General features: G+C 39.7%; 1 protein-coding gene and 1 pseudogene across 6 annotated transcripts in view; one reads left to right on the forward strand and one right to left on the reverse strand.

Annotated features, from left to right (window-relative positions):
* Nucleotides 1–19811, forward strand: part of LOC111269133 (uncharacterized) — a 164801-nt gene that overhangs the window by 139247 nt on the left and 5743 nt on the right. For 5 of the 6 annotated variants that reach the window (XM_086971986.1, XM_022848520.2, XM_022848522.2 and 2 more), the window contains one exon: nt 16025–16246. In XM_086971986.1, the coding sequence (XP_086828112.1) occupies nt 16038–16246 (209 nt within the window). In that variant the 5' untranslated portion in view covers nt 16025–16037. Of the gene's footprint in view, nt 1–1474; nt 1699–16024; nt 16247–19811 lie in introns of those variants that run through there. The other variant, XM_022848521.2, reaches the window with a different exon arrangement.
* On the reverse strand, nt 11964–12656 carry LOC147752284 (beta-1,4-mannosylglycolipid beta-1,3-N-acetylglucosaminyltransferase brn-like; annotated as a pseudogene).

A 19811-nucleotide genomic window follows, 5' to 3' on the forward strand; every position in this document is an offset into this window, starting at 1 on the left:
CTTATAGCAGAAGTCAAACTTCAGACAGCCACATAAAGCAGATGACAATTAATTGCAGTTAGTTACGTCAGGAACTTTTTGGGCTGATGACTCCTGCTCTGACCAAAAGGTAACTTAGAGTTGGTCGCTGCGTTGTGCCACTACTGATCGCCTGAATGTATACAGATAACTGTAATCCAAGAAGACAAGTGAAACGCTGTCTTAATATCGGAGAGAAAATTTAAATATCTACGAACTCATCGAAACGACACCTCTGCTAATTTAGCTATATTTATAAGAATGATCTAGTATAACTTTCTACAATATAAAGATACGATGATAGCAGACCGCAATTCGACTGAAAAAGATAAACCCACTCAAATAATTGACAGTGCAAAACCCTCGAGGAGGCAAGGGACTACATAAAGTGATCATGATTATTATATACTGACTTACGGGTTAGAACGTAAGCTATTCAAAACAGAAATCCGAAAGTTGTTCTATAAGTGGATCGCTTCCAAGTGTACTTCCGCTTTTAGCCGAAGAACCCGTTCTGTTGTCTAAGCAATTGGGGAAGTCCAAAGGAAACCAAATAAATAACCTTATAAAGCAAATTAGGTTCCCTTAAAAGTTTGCAGCATTTAAAGTGGGCTGATGAAACGAAGCTACTATCTAAGCAACTTAATGTATAAAGCAAGACGCTTGTCCTAGTTTAGCGTTTTGTGTGTGTTTGTAGTGTTTGAGCCCGTAGACTCTAGACTCCCTCTGCCAGCCCCCTGTTCCGGTTTCTACCTGATATGTATTCAATTTCTGTAAAAACGCTAACTTCGTCAAATTTTTAGACGTAGATTTATTCGTTCGCTCCTCCATATGATCACTAATAGGGCTAAGCTGACCATGTACGTGTATGAATCTTATCGCTAGTTTCTTTCCTCGCTCGTCTCTCCCCAGAACATCTATTTCGGCGATTAAATATTCTTACCGAAGAACATATACGAACGGCGTCAGCATATTTCTAATAGTTCGCATCGAACCTTAACTCCGCCATCGGAGACAGGCTATCCTTATCTATTGGCTTAGGCCTAACCGGGTTGGACCTGAAAGCGAAGCAGGTCTTAGCGCCTTTCGTTTTGAGCGTGGAACGAAAGAGGCGCCTGTGTGTGAAGTGCGACGTTTATTGGGGTGTCCGGATTCGAATAGGGCCCTCCCTTTCCTAAACGTCCGTCCAACCACCTGTTAGTGAGTCGCGTTCGGTTCTTCCATGTACGTTTTGATATTGTAAATCGCCGTGCACTGTAAACGTTCAGTGTGGAGGCTTCATGCCTCCACTACGCACGATCGTGGGTCGAGTAAGCCATGACGTCATGGCCTCAGCCGGCAAACCGGCTTCAAGCCGTGTGGTTGGCTGATGACCAATGGGATCTGAGGGCCCGCCCACGCCAGCGTTATAAAAGCCTGCCGGCTAGCGCGGACTAAGAAGCATTAGTTTGGTTGACGTTCGGTGTCCTGTGGGACTTTCTTGGCCGTCCTGTTATTGTTATTGCTGTCGTCGTTCATTTCGTTTGCATTGTCAACACATTGTTGTCGTTGGAGTTCTTAACGCGTGGCATCAAGAAGCTACACAGCGCAATTGGGAGTACTGACGGCCAAACAGCTTCAAAGTTATCAGCTCGAAAAGTGCGGGTCAGATACAACTGAACGGAGAAAGCCGCCAGAAAGGTGAGGTTCAAACTTTTCTCAAGACACGGGTGATGTTTTCAAGTTTACATAAAAAATTATTCATTTATAACGATGTATCACTAATAGGTCAATGTTTAAGTATATAGCATGCACTGTTGTGACAATGTGCGTAGTTTGATATGCCACTAACTTTCGATTACTGGTGCTATTAGCTCTAATAGTGTGTGTACAATAAAGGTTATTTTATATATATATATATATTTTTAGAAAAACATGCCAGGTTGGTGGTTTGAAGTACATGCCGGACATACGTGCCAACATATATATTTAATGGATACGGCGGTGCAGGGTACCAGTATAACTTGAAGAGCTATGCCTTAACTATTTTGGTAGATAATAAGCAGCCATAAATTGATACACCCTGTTAAATTTTTAAGGGGTGCGGAGTTCGATACCCAGCTGAGACAATGATTCTTTTCTGAAACTTGCACTTTATTGATATCAACTTACACATAACCAACGTGAGTATTTGTACACCCTTCCGAACTCAGTTTTTGGAAATTAGTCTGGTATTGTGGGGTACTCCGAGGGTGATGCTGCTTGGACCATACCTGGTGCAATAAGAATCTACCATATTGCACTTCTTCTAATAAATTTTTTTTTTTTCATAATTTACTACGCTTTTATAAACTTCATAGTTCGTTCGATTATCGACACCGTTTTGAGTTAGAAGTTATTGGCAAGTACTTGCTGAGTATTAGATCCGACACGTAGTCATTTGCAATACATGACTGGGCTCATAGTAGGTGCGGGATCGAGCAGCATTGGGAAGTCGGTGACGGCGGTAAAAGTTTCTGCAAGGCACATGCAGGCTTGAGAGTGCCACGGATATGCAAAAATGGACTTAAACTGTCCTTACAGGCGATTAAAGGGAAGATATTGGCCGTGTCATATTTGCACGACGACGGCCGTGGAATGCAGCTATATTTAATAGACTTATATTTAGGTACTAGCCATAGATTTTCAGTTATTGCAATACATGCAGGTAGCAAAAATCGATATTGCATTTGAAAAAAAGACGTACATTAACTAAGCCAGCCCGTACTCCTATCTGTGCTTACTGCCACGTAAGCGTTTACATATACGATAATAGTGGCCTATAAATATGTATATAGTGGTTTACTCATACGATGTTTAACGAAGCGGCTATAGCGTATTTGGCTACCAAACTTACGACGATGTTAAAAGTTTCTCGGTGATGACTGAGACGGTACAAAGGCTAAGCCGGTTGAGCATAGGTCACTAATTCGAATCTGGACATTCGTGTAGAGGTGTCTTCGAAGAAAGCTTTGATGAACTGATGAGTAAGCAAAAGATGGATCAACTGTGATCAATAACATCGGAAAAACATATGCAGACTGCGTGGCTACAAGGCTGACTGTGGGCGCTTCATTGCTTCCTGTAGCTGTGTCTAAAAGATTCGACAGCTGGAATGCTTTAAGGCACTACAGGCCGAAGGTTGGCTAGAGATACCTTATTTTCGTGCTGGGAACCAGCTGTCTGAAACAATGTTTTCTAATATTGGACGCATAATCAGATGCTATGATACGAAAAATCAACAACTAGCGTACGTAATAGCTATTTTCCTTACTGCTTGTTTATCGGTGGTTATTCCTGGAGTTAAGGAGAATTTTTATGCAAAAATCAGCTGAAATATTGCCGCATTTTTGGAAATATGAAACAACTTGTCTCTCAGGGTTAACTGCTTTCGTTGCTTTTGTTGTTTCAAGTTATCAAAAAGCCAGTGCTTTTTATTCTACAACAAATCAATGCACGCCTTCGGTAGAACGATGTCTGTGGACAGCCCTAACACATCTCTGACAGTATGACAAAATATAAATAAGTTGTCAGTGCCAGCAGTTATCGACATATATTCAACACTGTTTTTTTTTGTTTCTAAAGTTCTCAGAATTATATCGATCCTATTCATTTCAGTGACACATAGGCTTTCTGAAAGCATACAACCCAACTAAGCGGCGTTGTCTAACTGGCAGCGAATATCAGACTTGAGAAAAATCAGTTCGTTCGATAGATAATACGTGAGGCGGCGACGTCCCTTAAAAAAATTTAGATGGAATAAGGACAGGTTCGGCCTATTTGAAAAACAATATTGTATCAATAATTCCACCAAAATTTGGCAAGCAATCGGATATCGTCCTATACGGTACTAGTCAGTATAGTTTAACTGCAGTGCTGGTTACCGCTGTGACACCTGCTGATTTCCGTTGGCCTGGGTCTGTCGGGGTTTTCTAGAGGTATCACGACGCTGCGATTCTATGGCATTGCAGAAAATAGCTCATTAGATCGACTTTGTTTCCCTTTAGTTGAGGATAGAGGAGTTACTGCTACTATAAATAATAGCTTTCTCGCTGATACTAGCATGCAGAAGGATGGACCGAAAACACTCGGTCTTAATCTTGTTCTAGTGTAGGCAATTTCAATAGAAGTTGTAAATAAAATGAAAAGGTAGGTAACAAGAACAAAATGGGAAAAAATAAATTTAAATAAAAGGCGATGCAAGCGGGACGTACGACAAATTCTATGATAGAGATGTTTCTGTATTTTTTTATATTTTTCTGCTAATAGCATAGGTCGCTTTGGAATGTATCTCAATAAACGCTGTAAATAAGAACTATGCATGTAATCGGCTCTTAATTTGAAGAGCTATAATAGAAAAACAGTTTTTTTTTTAGGTTTAGGTTTAAATTTTTACACAGGATCACATCCCAGCTAGCGAGAAATGCTTCCATTGTATATACTAATTTATGAAACTAATACAAATTAGACCATGAATATCGATCTATTCAGGATGAGGTAGGTATCAGAGTTATGAAGATGAACGACGTAATTTATTTAGAGTCAAGTTACTGCGCCACATTTTCGACGATTATTTTTACTTTTTTTTTCGTTTAAGGCACAATCTAGAAAGCACAGATGTGCCATTCGTAGAGGAGAAGTACCCAGGCCCTCGACGACGCTTCTGTCGTCCCCCAACCGAAGTATCGTAATGTTAGCGAAATAAAAACTGTTTTTCCGTGTACCGTATAAGTATAACACGTATGGTCTCCGGAGTCGATGTCAATAGACGAAACGATTTTGGCATTTTCGTCTTTCAAAAGAGCTCGTAGCTGGCTTTTTTAAAGGAAATACTTGCGTGCCGAAGTGTTCTGAAAAAATAGCCGATTTGCTCTCTTTGATAATTGATTGGCAGCTTTCAGTGTGTGCTTAATTGTCAATATCCAACTGCTGCAAGTTTATTTATACAAGTTTCAGATTTATAGCGACAAATAAACGGCAATTAAAGTCCGTTACAAGAAAATACTAGCATAGCGACTTCATAGCGTAGTCTTACATTGAGTGCGTTGCTTGTGTCATTAGACAGAGGCAGACAAAGGAATCAGTGCCGTCCCTATTTCCTCCCTCAAAAAAACATGCCCCAATATGCCCCTCAGACGAATATAAACTTACGCCTTTTTATTAATGCTGCTCATATCGTTCGTTTCAAATTGGCGTATTTTTTCTTTTGGTAAACAGTAAGATTATTTATTCTTTTAGTAATTTACTTAGATAATTGCAATTATGAAGTTATTATAGTGCAGTTCAAACTCAAACACAGGTCACGGTAAAATCCCCTGCTCGTGTTACATACATACAGTCACGCTGCCGTTTTCTCCAGTGACACTTTCGGTTTGTTGTACACGTTCTGTAGTCGCGTGTAAATATCATAATGTACAGCGTTGAATTAATCCTTTTAATCACAGATATTGAAAATGTGTACTGTCATATACTTGTTCCCGCAGAACACACAAAAAATTGATCTGAAGTCGCAGTGGACGCTACCTACTCGCCTCGATCGGGGGCAACAAGCGTATCACGTTCGCCTATTACCCTCCTCAAAGTGTGTAGTCGATGTGATGTTGTTAAATAGAGAGAGTTGGCCTCTGACAACTGAGGAGACCTGATCATGATATTCGAATTGTGTTTATTCCGCGAGCATAAGCTGTCAAGCTTTGAAAATAACAATAGTTCAAATACCATAGTACACTTTGGGCCAGTTCAACAGTCGCAGCTTCTTTTCATGCCAGCGATGTGCACTGTATCTCAAAATGCAGATCAATCGAGATAGTGGTTTGCCTAACAGATATAAAACATTTGTTATTTTCATAAACGCGTTGGTGTAGCTCTGTTGAGACAAACTTCCTCCTGTAACTACGTGTGAATATTACGCAGTATCCGATCGAAATTTGGCTATACTGAAAGCTAAAATCAAGCTTCATGTTAAAGAAGATACCACGCCACGTTGACTGCACCTTATCAAATCTATCTACCTTACTTCGAACAACATAATTTGCATAGAAGCAGCTGTTGTTTCTTTCAACTAATGTTTACGAGATTTGAAATTATCATTGCCGCGTACGGCCATACACATACGGATGAAGCGTACAACACATGTTTCGAGAGCTTTCATAGACTTTCCGTAAACATTCAAAAATTTCACGTGCTAAGGATGTTTTTATTCAATCCGATCTAGTTATATATTGTTTACAGGGGGTAGCAACTGTTAATGTTTGTTAAGCAAGAGTTGCGCAAATATCTTTTAGGTCTCGTCTTAATACTTCAACCTACGCGCACCTGCACAGGTTAGATCAAAACGCGTGTTGATAATTGTCACGAATGATATGAGGCACTACTTGGCTCATTGATCAAACAAGCGAAACTGAGAGGCTTCATTAGTCATTATGGACATTGTTTTAGTGTAACGCCGACTTCTAAATGTAGACGCGCAGCTTCGTCGCAACTTAGCAATTTTTACAGGAAAAAGGGCCGTAGTTATAAAAACTATCACACTCAGCGGGTTTTTTTTGGCTAGGCGATTAAGATGGAGATAGATGATTTCATGATGGCGTTAGTGAAACCCGCTCAGATACATAAACTGGAAAATATTGACTTCGTAGAATTCTATTTTTATCAATAGGCAATCATGTGTTTGAAACAAGATATATTTTTTCTATTAGTCGCAAAGGCAATAGCAGGTACGACGTGATCATCTAACTCAAAATCCACAGTCTTGTTTTCATTACTTTTAGCTTTTCTTAGCGGCAGACGACTGAAGAAGCCAACCGTTTTTCACGCGGGACATCACCTTATTGAAGTGCTTCACGAGTTACGCGGCCGGCGTGGCTTCACCTCTTTAAATCGCGGGCCATTTTTAGAAATAACTTGAACTTAATAGCGAAATGATTTCACTTCACGAGGATATTAACACGCATGATGCTATTTTAACCAAGTGCAACTTGAAGAACTTTCAAAGGATAATACAATTTTTTTGTTTATAAAATATTTAACTGCAAACTAATATACTTTTGATAAACAATTGAGTTAAATTTAAGATAGGCCACGGAAGAATGCGTGTCTGTGCGCTTCGAAGATAATATTTTATCAGTGTTATTTTCCGTATCTGCTTATCTTGACTATCCAAACAGTAGCACTTTGGTACTGTTATTGATACATTGTAAAAACTCGTTAGAAGTGTTGCTGCTAACACATTTCAGCTGTTCCAAGCGCGGATTTTAATTGTGTATGGAACACTGCGTCAGCGTTTGCCTCCGAATCTCAGCAGCCAGGGAATAGCAAAGGTAGCGTCGGGAACATTTACATGTGTGAAAAAATGAGCACTCGTTTTTTTTAGATTCATTGCTAAAGAAATTAGGATGCTCCGTAATCTAAGGAAAAACCCGATATTAGGTGAAGTTTATGAGAAACCTTGAAGCCTCTTATTAATTCGAAGTTGACAAAGTATTACTCCGAAAGAGTGCCGATCGGGTCTCTTTTACTTAGAGGTTGTGTCATCGTTGAATCCAACGCGATATTGAAAATGCCCATGAGCGTCCTGTTGTCAAGATGCATTAAGCTGAATCAGCTACTACTGATTCTTCACGCGAATATGTATATTTATTAAAGGTACTGTCCGCGGTACCTTAGCGTAATAAACTAACAAAATGTTGATTTGTCCAGATAAAATGGAGCGATGTTCGTGCTGTGGATTAGGATGCTTTATCAATATTCTATAGAAATGATTTTCCCATATAGTTTCAAGTCAGAAACACTATTATTCTGCACATGTTCTGATACGTGACGAAGCCAGATGGGTATGACGAAGCCAGATGGGTATTACAGTGAAGTCCTCGATAGCGAGAGGATGCAGATGGCAGAAGTATATCTTGCAAATAAAATAGGTCTGTTACACGAACTGATAATCATATGATACAATAAAATCATATGGTAAAATAAAAAAACATTTTGGTCCTATTGAGCGAACGAGGAGGGTACACGTTATCTTGAATATTCGTGGCTTGACATTATCATAGGCGTTCCTGCACCTCCTGAAATGCCACCGGACTGACAGTAACCAATATATGTAGTATACAGATTTGTCGCAGTGTCTCACTGGACGCGTATAGATATACATACTCCCACTTGATTAGAGGATCGGTTTTAAAGAACGAAGACCATTCGGTGGCCATTCGTTCTCTGAGTAAACGGATCGTTTGTCTAGCCATAAGTTTTGCTGAGACATTTTTTTTAAGCTCCGGCCCTGGTCTGAATAATATTGAACAAATCTTCGGCCATAGGCGGCCGTTTTCTCTAGTTTTATAAATATAATTTCATCTGTAATCTTGAAACGCTTTAAAATAGCTATAATCTCAATTAGATTTCTATTATATTTGCAGTCATATGCTCCTTTTGTATTTTTCTTGTTGGGCCTGGACACTGACGCTGGGCAGATCATAACTGCAGTTTGATTTACAAATCAAGACATCTTTCCAAAAAATCAGTAAAATTGAACGTTATATCACGTAAAGCACAACGTTTGAAATAGCTTTAATTGCTGTTCCGCGCTCCCACGCTCGAAGGGTGAAATTTTTCGGATCTGTAAAAGTCTAGCAAACTTCACTTTTAGATTCCTCTTATAAGTTACTACTGACAGATAGATAAATTTCACATAATTCGCAAATATTTTCAATGATGCTGATCGTGGCAGTGTATACATTAGAACGTTTACGTAGAATAGATAAATCAATGATCCCAGCAGCGTAGCTTGAGGACACCTAGAACGCTGATCAATTCCACTAACGTTACAAAGCTCTGTTGCTGAGGAAAGCTTAAACCTGGCCATCAGAACGTTTTCTACTGTGACGTACGAAACGGAAGCCTTCGATAGGCTTTCGTGTGCGACGAGTTCAGAGGCGTATTGAAGCACTCAGACTTCTAGCACGTGGTTGTCAGGCCGAATCAAGTATCTAGTAGCTGGCTGGACCTGGTATTTAAGAAGCTATGTTTAAGTTGACAGCTCTATAGTTTACGAACTATATCGGCTTCGTACCCCAGCTAGTACGACACTGGACTGTTCTGTACAGAGAAAAACTATATCGTTATGAAGTAATTTAAGCCTTATCGTACAAATTCTACCCTTAATAAAATTTCTTTATCTAGCAGTCATACGTAAAAGGTGTTCTTTTCGATTGTACATTTTGCTTAACTAATAAATGTTATGTTTATATGTGTAATTGCACTTTTGATAACAAACACATCTCCGCCACCGAACTGGATTTCGAAGATGAATCTGGAACTACAGTGAACATAAGAAACTGCGAGGAACGTTGCTCACGCCATTCACAACCTTTACAAAAGTTATCGCTCTGCTATCGGGTTTGCTGACGCCGAAACAATACAACGTGCCACGTAGTGACCCCGGGACGGTACTTCGCGCGTTGCTGTTGTTACCGTTTATCGACCCGACCCGACCCGACCCGACCCCGCCGAATGTCCAGCGTCCGCACAGGCCTCAGTACACAATTTTGCGCGGATAAGCATACCACTTAGAGCTCTTTCAAGCCCCATCCCGTGTACCAATAGAACGAAAGAATTGGCCGATGTATGATTATAGCAAACTGCTAAGCTAAGCGGCAGTAATCGATGTTTTGGTCATTTCTCGTCTCGTAGGTGTGATTAACACGGGTTACGACCAAAATATCCACATCAGCTGACTGTTGCTTTTACCTATGGGTTGTTACTGAGAAGTTCTTGTCAAGACCTAGTGGACATGCAAAGAGAAAAGATGAAAAGTTGAAAGCTTCAATGATGTCGGTACCGTACAGCAATACTGTTATTCCTATCGCTAAAACAGCTGATCTTCCATCGCGTAACAACTGTTCCAAGTTATTACGAGAGCTAATGGTTCGAAAGGCAGCTATATTTAGTAGGTAATTATGTTATGTGCTCGTTTCTGAAGTGAGTCGGCCGTGTTCGATGAACGCCTTCTTCTCACGCAAACGTAAATGCTCATTGATTCTTCAAAACAGTGCCAATGAAAGCAATTAATATTTATGCTATATTCATACTAGGTCTTCGTCAAGCTAATGAAACTCCAGCGTTTCAAACCGTTCTTTACGTGCCAATGAATATATTCCGTTCGAGTAGCCCGAATTATTATTAGTCTGAAGAGTAGGATAAAACAGGAATGATATGGGGTAGCCGATCGATAAGCGTAGTAAGCAAGTAAGTAAAAAAAAAAAAGAAAGACTATGGTTATCTATAAGTAAAGTATATATGCGAACGGAAGGATTCAATAAAACCACTTCCAAGTCTCTGCATCGATGACCTATAACCTTTAGTTCCTCTTAAGAGGAAATTACTTAGAGTCATTCCCCTAACTCAGAAGTCTACTTCTAAAGCATACATGAAAATAAGAAATAAAATTGAGCTTACTTGTTAGACGACTAAAAACCACAGGCACCCGCTAGCAGTGAAAGTACGTGCATATTTCATCGTCGTGAAGAAATTCGGTGGGTGTAGACGCCTACGGGATTAATTTGTCCGCGAAGAAACAACGGCTTGAAAGCACGAATGCTATACGTATTACTCTACGTATTAAACGAGACAAAAATAAAATATTTGTACGAATCCCTACACGATGATTTATTTATCGCGATAAATTAAGCGACAAAACGATCGGGCAACATTGCTCCAACTCTGCTCCAAAACATCTTTTCAATCAGCAAATGGTATCTTCTTCAGGGAGCTCCATTGAATCATTTCATATAGACGGTAACGTTTTATCTTGCACCGAGAAGAGGTTAATACTAGGCAAAAGAGTACAGCATGTCTTTATCTGATCTTTGTCCAGGTGCAGCACCGAAACGAGCCGAAAGATACAACAGAAAATGCATTTTATTGAAAACGCACAACACGTCCGAGCAGGGGAGTGTACTACTCGGTTGTGAGCAGACGAATGTCATGTTAGATAACTACATTTTAATACCGGATTTTATATCTGTACGTTTGCTCTTATTCGGTCCTAGTCAGCCTGCATAGAGTCCAAGTCTTCCAGAAGTATACCTTAAACATAATATTGTTTTCAAATTTTGTCAGGTGGATCTACGTATTAACCTTAAATTACGGGTCAAAAGACAAATCGATTACATTTTCAGGTACCTAGACGCATACAATACTTCAAACAGTTCAAAAGCCGATATATAGGGGCCTATTCTGTTTTTTTTTTTGTTTGCCAAAGGTTTCATTCATTTTCAAAGCTTTAGTTGCTTAGGGGTGAGGCTCGAAGCCTAAGGCGTAAATTCACTTGCAACCAATAATGACTTATACAAAATAACTAATGTATATACAGTTTTCATGAAAAGTGTCCCGAATATATCGTGAGGTGAAAAAATTCAAGCCGATAATGTGGCCAAGCAGCTACCCCGCGAAGCCGTTTTTTCTCCGGTCAACGTTATAAACAGCGCTACATGCACCTGTCCCCTCATTTTTTACATTAAAAACGTATCGAATCGAATTATAACAGTTTGTTTTAAGTATTATTTTCTGAATTGTGCTCATGATTTTCACAGTGCGCACCCTTCTAGGCCTCAGAGCCTTACTATATATATATATATATATATTCGTTAATTTCGATCATTACGTAGTTTGCTGATTAGCTATCTTTGTTATGAATAGTATCAAGCAAATACCTTCGTACGGCTTGGAAATCACTTCCCAGATGATAATGTGATCGAGTTAGTCAAACTACGATATCCCATGATAATGCCTTGATTTGATAAGGGCCGTAGAATAGGGTAAACGTATTCCGGTCCCAGTAAAGGAAACGGCGTTAAACATCTTTTCTCTGTGTCAGCATGAGCTAAATTTAGGTAAAAATAGCTTCAACACATAGCTACACCAGCTAATTCCTAAAAATCTTCTGTATATGCGGAACGCGCTTTGCGAATTTGCGTCATGTTCGATGACACAAGATGCTCTAACGCGCAGTACGGCGTTGATGAACGTTTGCGATACCATACGCCGTCAATGTCGACCCGGGGAACTGACAATTCCGTGGCCACCAGACCAGTCATAAACATATCTCCTAAGTTTAGATGGGCCGTGTACATTGCTGTTGATGCCATGCATGTCAGGAGTTTCCCGGAAGCTATATAAAGATTTCCGCTTATGTAAGGCAGATATTCCGGCTCGGGATATTGCTCACGATCGACGATCCATTTAGTTGTCCGTCAATGGGGTATATGTGCACTGTTAACTTGCTCAGCTATAAACGGCTCATTTAGCGCTCTTTCTAGAAATTTCACTCTCGATCTTCACATATGTGTCGTCATCTGCCTTCAACAGGTAACGAGGTCTGCAGTCAGCGGCGTACCTGACACTGAGCACCGTTTTAATTGCAGCAATTCGGTAGGAATCATCAAAGTCAAACATTAAAATATCCCTGTTTAACCTTACCTCGTAACGTACGTCCATGAGGTTTTCTTCCGGTACTCGGCTAATAACAAAGATAATGCTACGGTTCACCGTGGATGGGACGTCTTTCGCCCATGTGAAGCGATAGCTTGATGGCGGCGTATGTTCCCTGGACCCGACGTGACCATCATTAGTAGATCAGCCAGACAGCGTGTTTGTCTACGAACAACCACACGATGGTTGAAATAGTATTTCGTTGGGTTGTCCAGCCATCGTCGAAGCAAGGGATTGTATCGTTGCCGATAGATCGGTACGAGTCGTGAGGAAACTAGGACATAATTAACACGGTCTCTCACAGCAAACGTAAATCCGGTAAGATGAAGTATAACTTTACATTTTGGTTGCCATCGTCCACGAAACTTCGTGTCATTTTGACAAACCCATTTTATGAAAGCTCGATGACCCATTGTGTGAATCTACACCGATACAGCGTTATTGCAGCGGCAACTAACAACCGTTAGACGACTGAACGTCGTGATTGCAGTCACCCGATGACAATCGTACCTGCCCGCAGGACCACCTACTTCTTCTTGGTACAATCCAATCCCTCCAACGGACGGTACACGCCATGGGCGTTCTGTGGCAGAGGGCGCCTCAATCTCGATTCCCGTTGAACTAAGTTCCTGCTATTAAATACAATTGGTGTTTGTAAGAAATGGTAAATATTTCTTAGGAAGATTTTTCACAGGGAAATGTTGCAGATTGTAATTAGCAAAACGCTTCTAGACGAGAGAGTGACAGTACCCTTTAATACTAATAATCGTGATTTATATTCAAAAGCAGTAATGGTTGCATTCAATGGGGATTTAGCGCTTAAAAGTTTTGTGACATATAGGCGAATAGGCAACGATAAAAGTGGCACAGGTTGTAGGACACAGGCTATGCTTGTGATACGACGCATTGCGATCATTTGACAGTGTTGCGTTTCATTTGTTGTGTTTCATCAAATCGTCCTGGCTTGCTTCCTTCACTTTATGTTGTACAGGAGTTTTCTTCCGGGAAGTGTAGAGTGCATCTTATAGTACTCCGTCGTTAGAGATTTAGCCGCTGATATGCAAGTTTGAACATGTCCGTACAGCGCCATGATTTTGTCATAGTCAACTTCAGAACGCTTAACTAGTTTACTATTTACTATTCGGTCTATTTGTAACTACTACGCGTTGCTGCTGACAATTTCGCTTCTCAGATTCTAGTAACAATTGTGCTTTGGTCAGCTAATCTAGCTCGCCGGGGGGTAAGGAAGACAGACTTAGAATGCGAGATGTTTGAGCGGACAGAGATACGATAGCGGCTGCCGCATCAAATATCTGGTCTGTCGGATACCTTGTAAGAATCTTCACGATGTCTTGCTGATAGTATCAGTAGGTCAGAAGCATCGCAAATATGAGATAAGCGATAAATGTTGAATGAGAAAATGAGGGAGATCACATCTTACCTAGATTATGGTCGATGGACAGTCCGGGACGAATATAGAGCTACTTAAAATATAACTTGACTATTAATAACTTTGAGTCAACTAGCTGGAAAATACGTTGTCTAGCCAGCAAAAGCTACCTTACTGTTAATAAACAAATTATTAGTAGTGCACAAATTTTAAAATCATAATGCTCGGTTAACGGTCGGCTAGCCGTTAGAATGAACAATCATCTATGATTGTCTAAACGAGGCTTAATTCTGAGTACTCGCACTATTTCGTATGTACAAATAGGTAAATTTCAGGAACAGCTGATTTATTTCACAAGAATAAACATGTGTAAACAAGTTAAATTAATACACACACACACACACACAAGACGAACAACGAAAAAGGTTAATGTTGTAAGTTCTTTGTTGGGTTCACATCCTGCAACAACTGTAATTTGCGTGTGTGAGCAAGCCTTCATTAGTAGGCTGAGTAGAGGAATCGCTGACTGAAGTTTTATAAATTTTCGAATTTGTTCCATACATTATTTTCTAAATTACTAAAATTGTGCTGCATTGACGTGGTATTGCATTTTGTATTCCTATACACGTTCTGAGCTTTACGTTCGGCTACGCTGCGCTGCTTTGGACGGCTAATTCTTGGCACGTAACGACCAGTTGATATTACTCTCAGCCTGAAGTCTATACACTTTACTCGTGGATCATCACGGTACTGCACTAGTAATACTCTTGTATCAAATAGATTCTGTTAACGTTTAAAAATGTCCCGCTATAATTTTGCAGTATAGTAAATGTTCAACTCAGCGTAAATCAATATTAAAAATCTACAACCTTCGACCCAGTGATTAACTACCGATTGTAATCCGACAGATTTTACACATACGACTGTATCAACACGTTTGCCTATCATATATATATATATGAACCGACATAATCCAGTTTCCGATGCTTCTTTAAAAAAAAAATGGCTAATCGTTTTCTTTTTGAGCCCCGATTTACCATGCCTTGAATTACCTTAGATCTGCACCGTGGGATATTGCTCACGTCATAGCTGGGCCCATTTCAACCCTTTGCTAAAGCGTGAGGAGCAGTCTGACATTGCAAAGTGTTAGCTACTATTACTATATTCTATGTTTCTTTCCACTGATTGCTGGCCATCCGCTCTGTTACATCAGTGGGATACGGACTACCGATGTCTGTGCCTTTCAAGGACGAAGAAACATTGTTTGCTGCAATGGTCTTACCGCCATACAAGTGTTCTTTCATGCTTCATGGTTGCAACTGATGCCAGCAAGGAAGTAGATAAGTTTTTTGGTACGAAAAATCCTTCAACATGAATCTGAACGACACTAGCATTCGCCCGCAATGCAAGCTCATCTCAAAACCCAACTAAAAGGGTTTTTCGGTATTATGGGCATGACGACTCTGAATTTACTGTTCCAAATAGTAATGGAACGGTTTATGCCAATGTATGATTCGCTGAGCAGTAGTTACCGTTGTCGAAAACAATCTAAATTCACCAGTAATCACTTGAGCAGCATGGCTGTAAATGTCTCAGGTGTTACCGACACTTTCTCGTTTCGTAATATACACATCATTACATATAAATAATGGACGGACGTACGGTGAAGGTGCATAGGAACTATGTTAGCGTCCCTCATTATAACTAGATTTGTGATGACCTTCGTTGTCAATTACGCCCAGGTTACTGAAAGCGCATCTTATTGTTAGAAGATGCACAACTTTCGCAAGTTACTCGTATTGTACATAAAAAAATTATAACTAGATAATAAGATACATTTTCATAAGATCATAAGAAGATTTCATAAGATAAATTAAACAAGATAGCAAAATAGTTGTTGTAAAAGGCCTTCAGTATCTTGAAGGTGAACAAAAAGGTTGGATACTATTGAGCGAAGCATTACACAACATACCTACTCACTTTCAGTGTTAGAGATTAGCTTTCCATCTCCTGCTTACTGTAACATTTATATAATTATTTCGCAGGTGACGAATGAAGATTTAGAGGCGTTTGTTGATCTAGTACGCTATCTACAATTTATATTATTTGCAGACCAATTCTCTAAATGAAATCGCCGTCACGACAGTCAGCGAAGTCTTCGATACCAGCGGCCATGCGAGCATTGTCAGCCCGCCACAGAGCGGCGCTCCTGTACTCGCTGGTTACGTTGGTATCACTTCATTTTGTTGGTGGGGTCGCAGCGAGTCGCTCTCCCCAGGAGGAAATCAGTGAAGAGAATACGCTACCTGGCCAAGATGACAGTCGCCTCTCCTGGTAAGCAAGAAACTTCCTTTTGAGCTTTTCGTTCAGGTCCGACACTCAGACAATGTACATCGGCGATAAATCCCATAAATTTAGGGAGCACAAGCCAATCCTGACTCGCTTGGTGGATTTCTTAGAAAGGTAGTAACGTACTCAAGTGGCCTATTTCCTAGTTATGAACGAATGCAATGGCCATAACGAAAATTCTACACGTACGAAATCAGCTTAAATAATACGTTTAACTAAATCCTTCTAAAAAAGTTCACTCGTGATATGTATAATAATAAATATAAATTATCAAAAAACTGAGCAAGTGACTCAAAGATGAAGGGACGGAGAGATCGAGAAGGAAATTTGGCAGTGTCTAATGTTCAGGAACTTTATATCGAGCATAAATATTATATACACCTACGCATAACATATATTTGTATAATGAAAAAAGTTATTGGCTAGACTAATCCGCCTCTATATGACGATATAGTCGCTAGTTACTGTTATCAAGCAACCGAATCATTTAGCTCTGGCTATGGGCTAATGTAATGTAGTCGATGAACGTACAATTCATTTTAGCCACTTCGAGACCCACGAGTAACACAATAGATATTGGTCGTTGATGCATCTGTTTTTTTTATAGTATTAGCTGGAGTGCCCACTGAAAGTACATCGTTAACGGCGATCCCGCTCCCTTTCTCCCGGTCCTCTGTTGGTAACGAGCGCTAGTATTTGCCAGGTGGGTCGTTCCCGATGCAGTCCGGCTCATATGCGTTCGTACGTACATGTGACACTAATCTAATAGCGTTCAGATTATCGGAACGCCCCGCGCACAACCGAAATGAATATAATCGTCACAATTGATACTGCGATAATAGTTGATTGCTTTCGCGATATTGGCAGTCAGTCAGTTGTGCTGAATGCAAGCAGTTACAACTCTCTTCTCCTCTGTAACTTAACAAAAACTGCCCTAAATAAAATTATAATAACTGTACTGATTTGCCTAGTGTCGTCGTAGATATAGAGTCGACAGTATTCTCATGTCATCGCAGACATTCAGCAATAGGCAAAAATCACACTACTCATTTGTTCCCGCTGTTTTAGACTGCTCCAAAAACGTCGACTAATTTTCAAAAAAAAATTGCCAAAGACTGTAAAGGCCGGTTTTGCGATTGATATAGATAAAGAAATGTAAGTCGTCTCTGTACTAAATATAGTGTTTGACCGTGGAACTGTGTAGGCGTCCCGTGTGTATGTACTAGGTTATGCGTGTTCAGGAAACTGTCTCCAACATTGACCGTTACTCGACAAACATCTGTTTCTGTAGTTTGGCATTGTAAGCGATGCTAAGAAATGTACCTTCGAAAAAAAAAAGCAAAATTAACACTGGAGCTTGGCGTATGCTAAGTAGTTAGCGTGTTATAACGGACTGTTAGAATCTTACAACTACCCATTATCTGCCTCCTAATTTATGTCATCCTTTATCCAACCTCCCTTACCGGAGTTGTTCCGAATAAAAGCATCTTTAAAATACATATCGGAGTAGTTTAGAAGCAACACGAACATTCTTGAACCATCGTTAACAGTCTCGCTGATTTAAACGAACTAAAGGATTTCTTTACGCACTTGTTACATCATACTCACGCTTAGCCCTATGCTGTTTTAAGTTCAGTTTTCCGCGTAGTTCCTGAGCTGGCGAAGAACTCGGTAGCGTAAAGGGTCATTCCTTGATGGCGGCCATATACCGTATAAGAGAACGTCTCGTGACAGCATAGATCAACCATTTGTTAGTTACTGCATGACATCTCTCAACGCGAGAAACATATCCATTGTTGAAATAACTAATAAAGGTAGACTGTTATTTCGACAACTGCGTAGAGAGCTGTGTAGTAAATAAATGTCATTAATATCGCCTAGATGTTCATACAATGCATCTTCGAAGTGGTATGTTTGAGCGGGCAAAAAACAGGTCTGAAGAATCAAATTAATCAAAGGTATGTATCATTATATGAGTAGACATGATTGGTATCCGGCTTCTGGTGTATTAAGAAAATGCGATTTCCATGACTGATTCTTACATAGTTAAATTTCTTGGTTAGGAAGTCGTGTTCGCGGATTGGGGAACGGAATTCGATTACCAAATTTACTTAGCTCCCCTTAAGCGAGACGGCCGGATATGGCCCAAATTGTTCCATTTTGAAATAATAGTCATATGCATCTTCGAGGCATAGATTTTAATAGGCGGAATTCCTTAGCGATTATAATGCGCCTGCTTCTATCATATCCTATCCTATCCTATCCTATCTTTGTCGATTTCATGCTATACTATGTGTTGTGGTGCATGCACTGTAGAATTCGGGGATTAGGGTAAATGCAATGATAGATGTTACTTCTCCGGTAGACCAAAGCTTTTCTATCTTTTGTGTGGAAAAATATTTATGTTCTGTGCAAAAATATTTAGAAGAATTGAAAATCGTCAATTATGATTATTAATTTTTTTTTTTATACCCTCTTGATTACAAAAAAGTGGGTAAAAACGATATTCAAGTTCAAAAGATGCCTCATTTAGAAATGCATAAATTTAAGACGCATTCGTATGTAATTTCGCAACGACACTCAGTGTTCTATCATTAGGATTTGTTCAATTGATCGTGTACGAGCTGCCTATACAACCCTAAAATCTTCAAAGTGTGGTGAACATCTCGCTCAAGTTTATTGCGCTGTATATGAAATAACATACTTATCTGAGATAGCACCAATCAAAGTAAAGAAACTAGGAACATATTAACGCTTCAGGTGAACCGAATCAGTCTAAGACGACTCATATCTGGTCCTGATAAATCAGTCTTGAAAGTTTAGCCTTCGAGTAGGCCAACGAGTTTGGATAGTAATATAACAGCGATGCCGAAGTTTAAGAATAGGACAATTAAGTTAAAGGGTATTAATGCCATACTGTGAAAACTTCTGGGTATGTGAAGCTATGAAATTCGTCTAAAGCACATAATTTGTGTTATAGGTTCGACTTAAAATGGTAAAATCTAATTTCTAAACACAGCAAGTGAGTATGACAATATACAACAAGAGCATTACGGGTTTGTAAAAAAATTTTCATAGAAAAAAACAAAAGGAAGAAAAGATAGGCGCGCTGCGGACTGGGTTTTTAAAGAAGCCCATCATAGACATGTGTGGTCACTATGTTGAACGGTCGTTCTGGCCTAAGTTTTTGTAACATGCGTAACCGCTTACTGAAGCAACCACGTCGTGCATGCATTGCACGTTCTTTTCTGATATACATACGATTACTAACTTTTAGGTTAGGTTAGGTCGTATTGCAACTTATGTAGTCTTTTCTCGTTTTGGTTGGACATTCCGAAAAGAGGGCGCCTTATAATTAATATTATTTTAATTTCATTTCAATTTAGTGTCATGCTACAGGTAATGGATTTTGTTGTTTTGAATAATAGACGTACAGCCTACTTTATGTTTCCACGCGTTATAATATTGAAAAATGGGTTGCCCATAAATAAATGGACGAGGTTACGTAACCATTGACAAACTATGGCTAGAGATAAATCGTTGTCCACTT

This window comes from Varroa jacobsoni, unplaced genomic scaffold (assembly GCF_002532875.2).
Source record: "Varroa jacobsoni isolate VJ856 unplaced genomic scaffold, vjacob_1.0 scaffold_1356, whole genome shotgun sequence".
NCBI classification, from domain to species: Eukaryota; Metazoa; Arthropoda; class Arachnida; order Mesostigmata; family Varroidae; genus Varroa; species Varroa jacobsoni.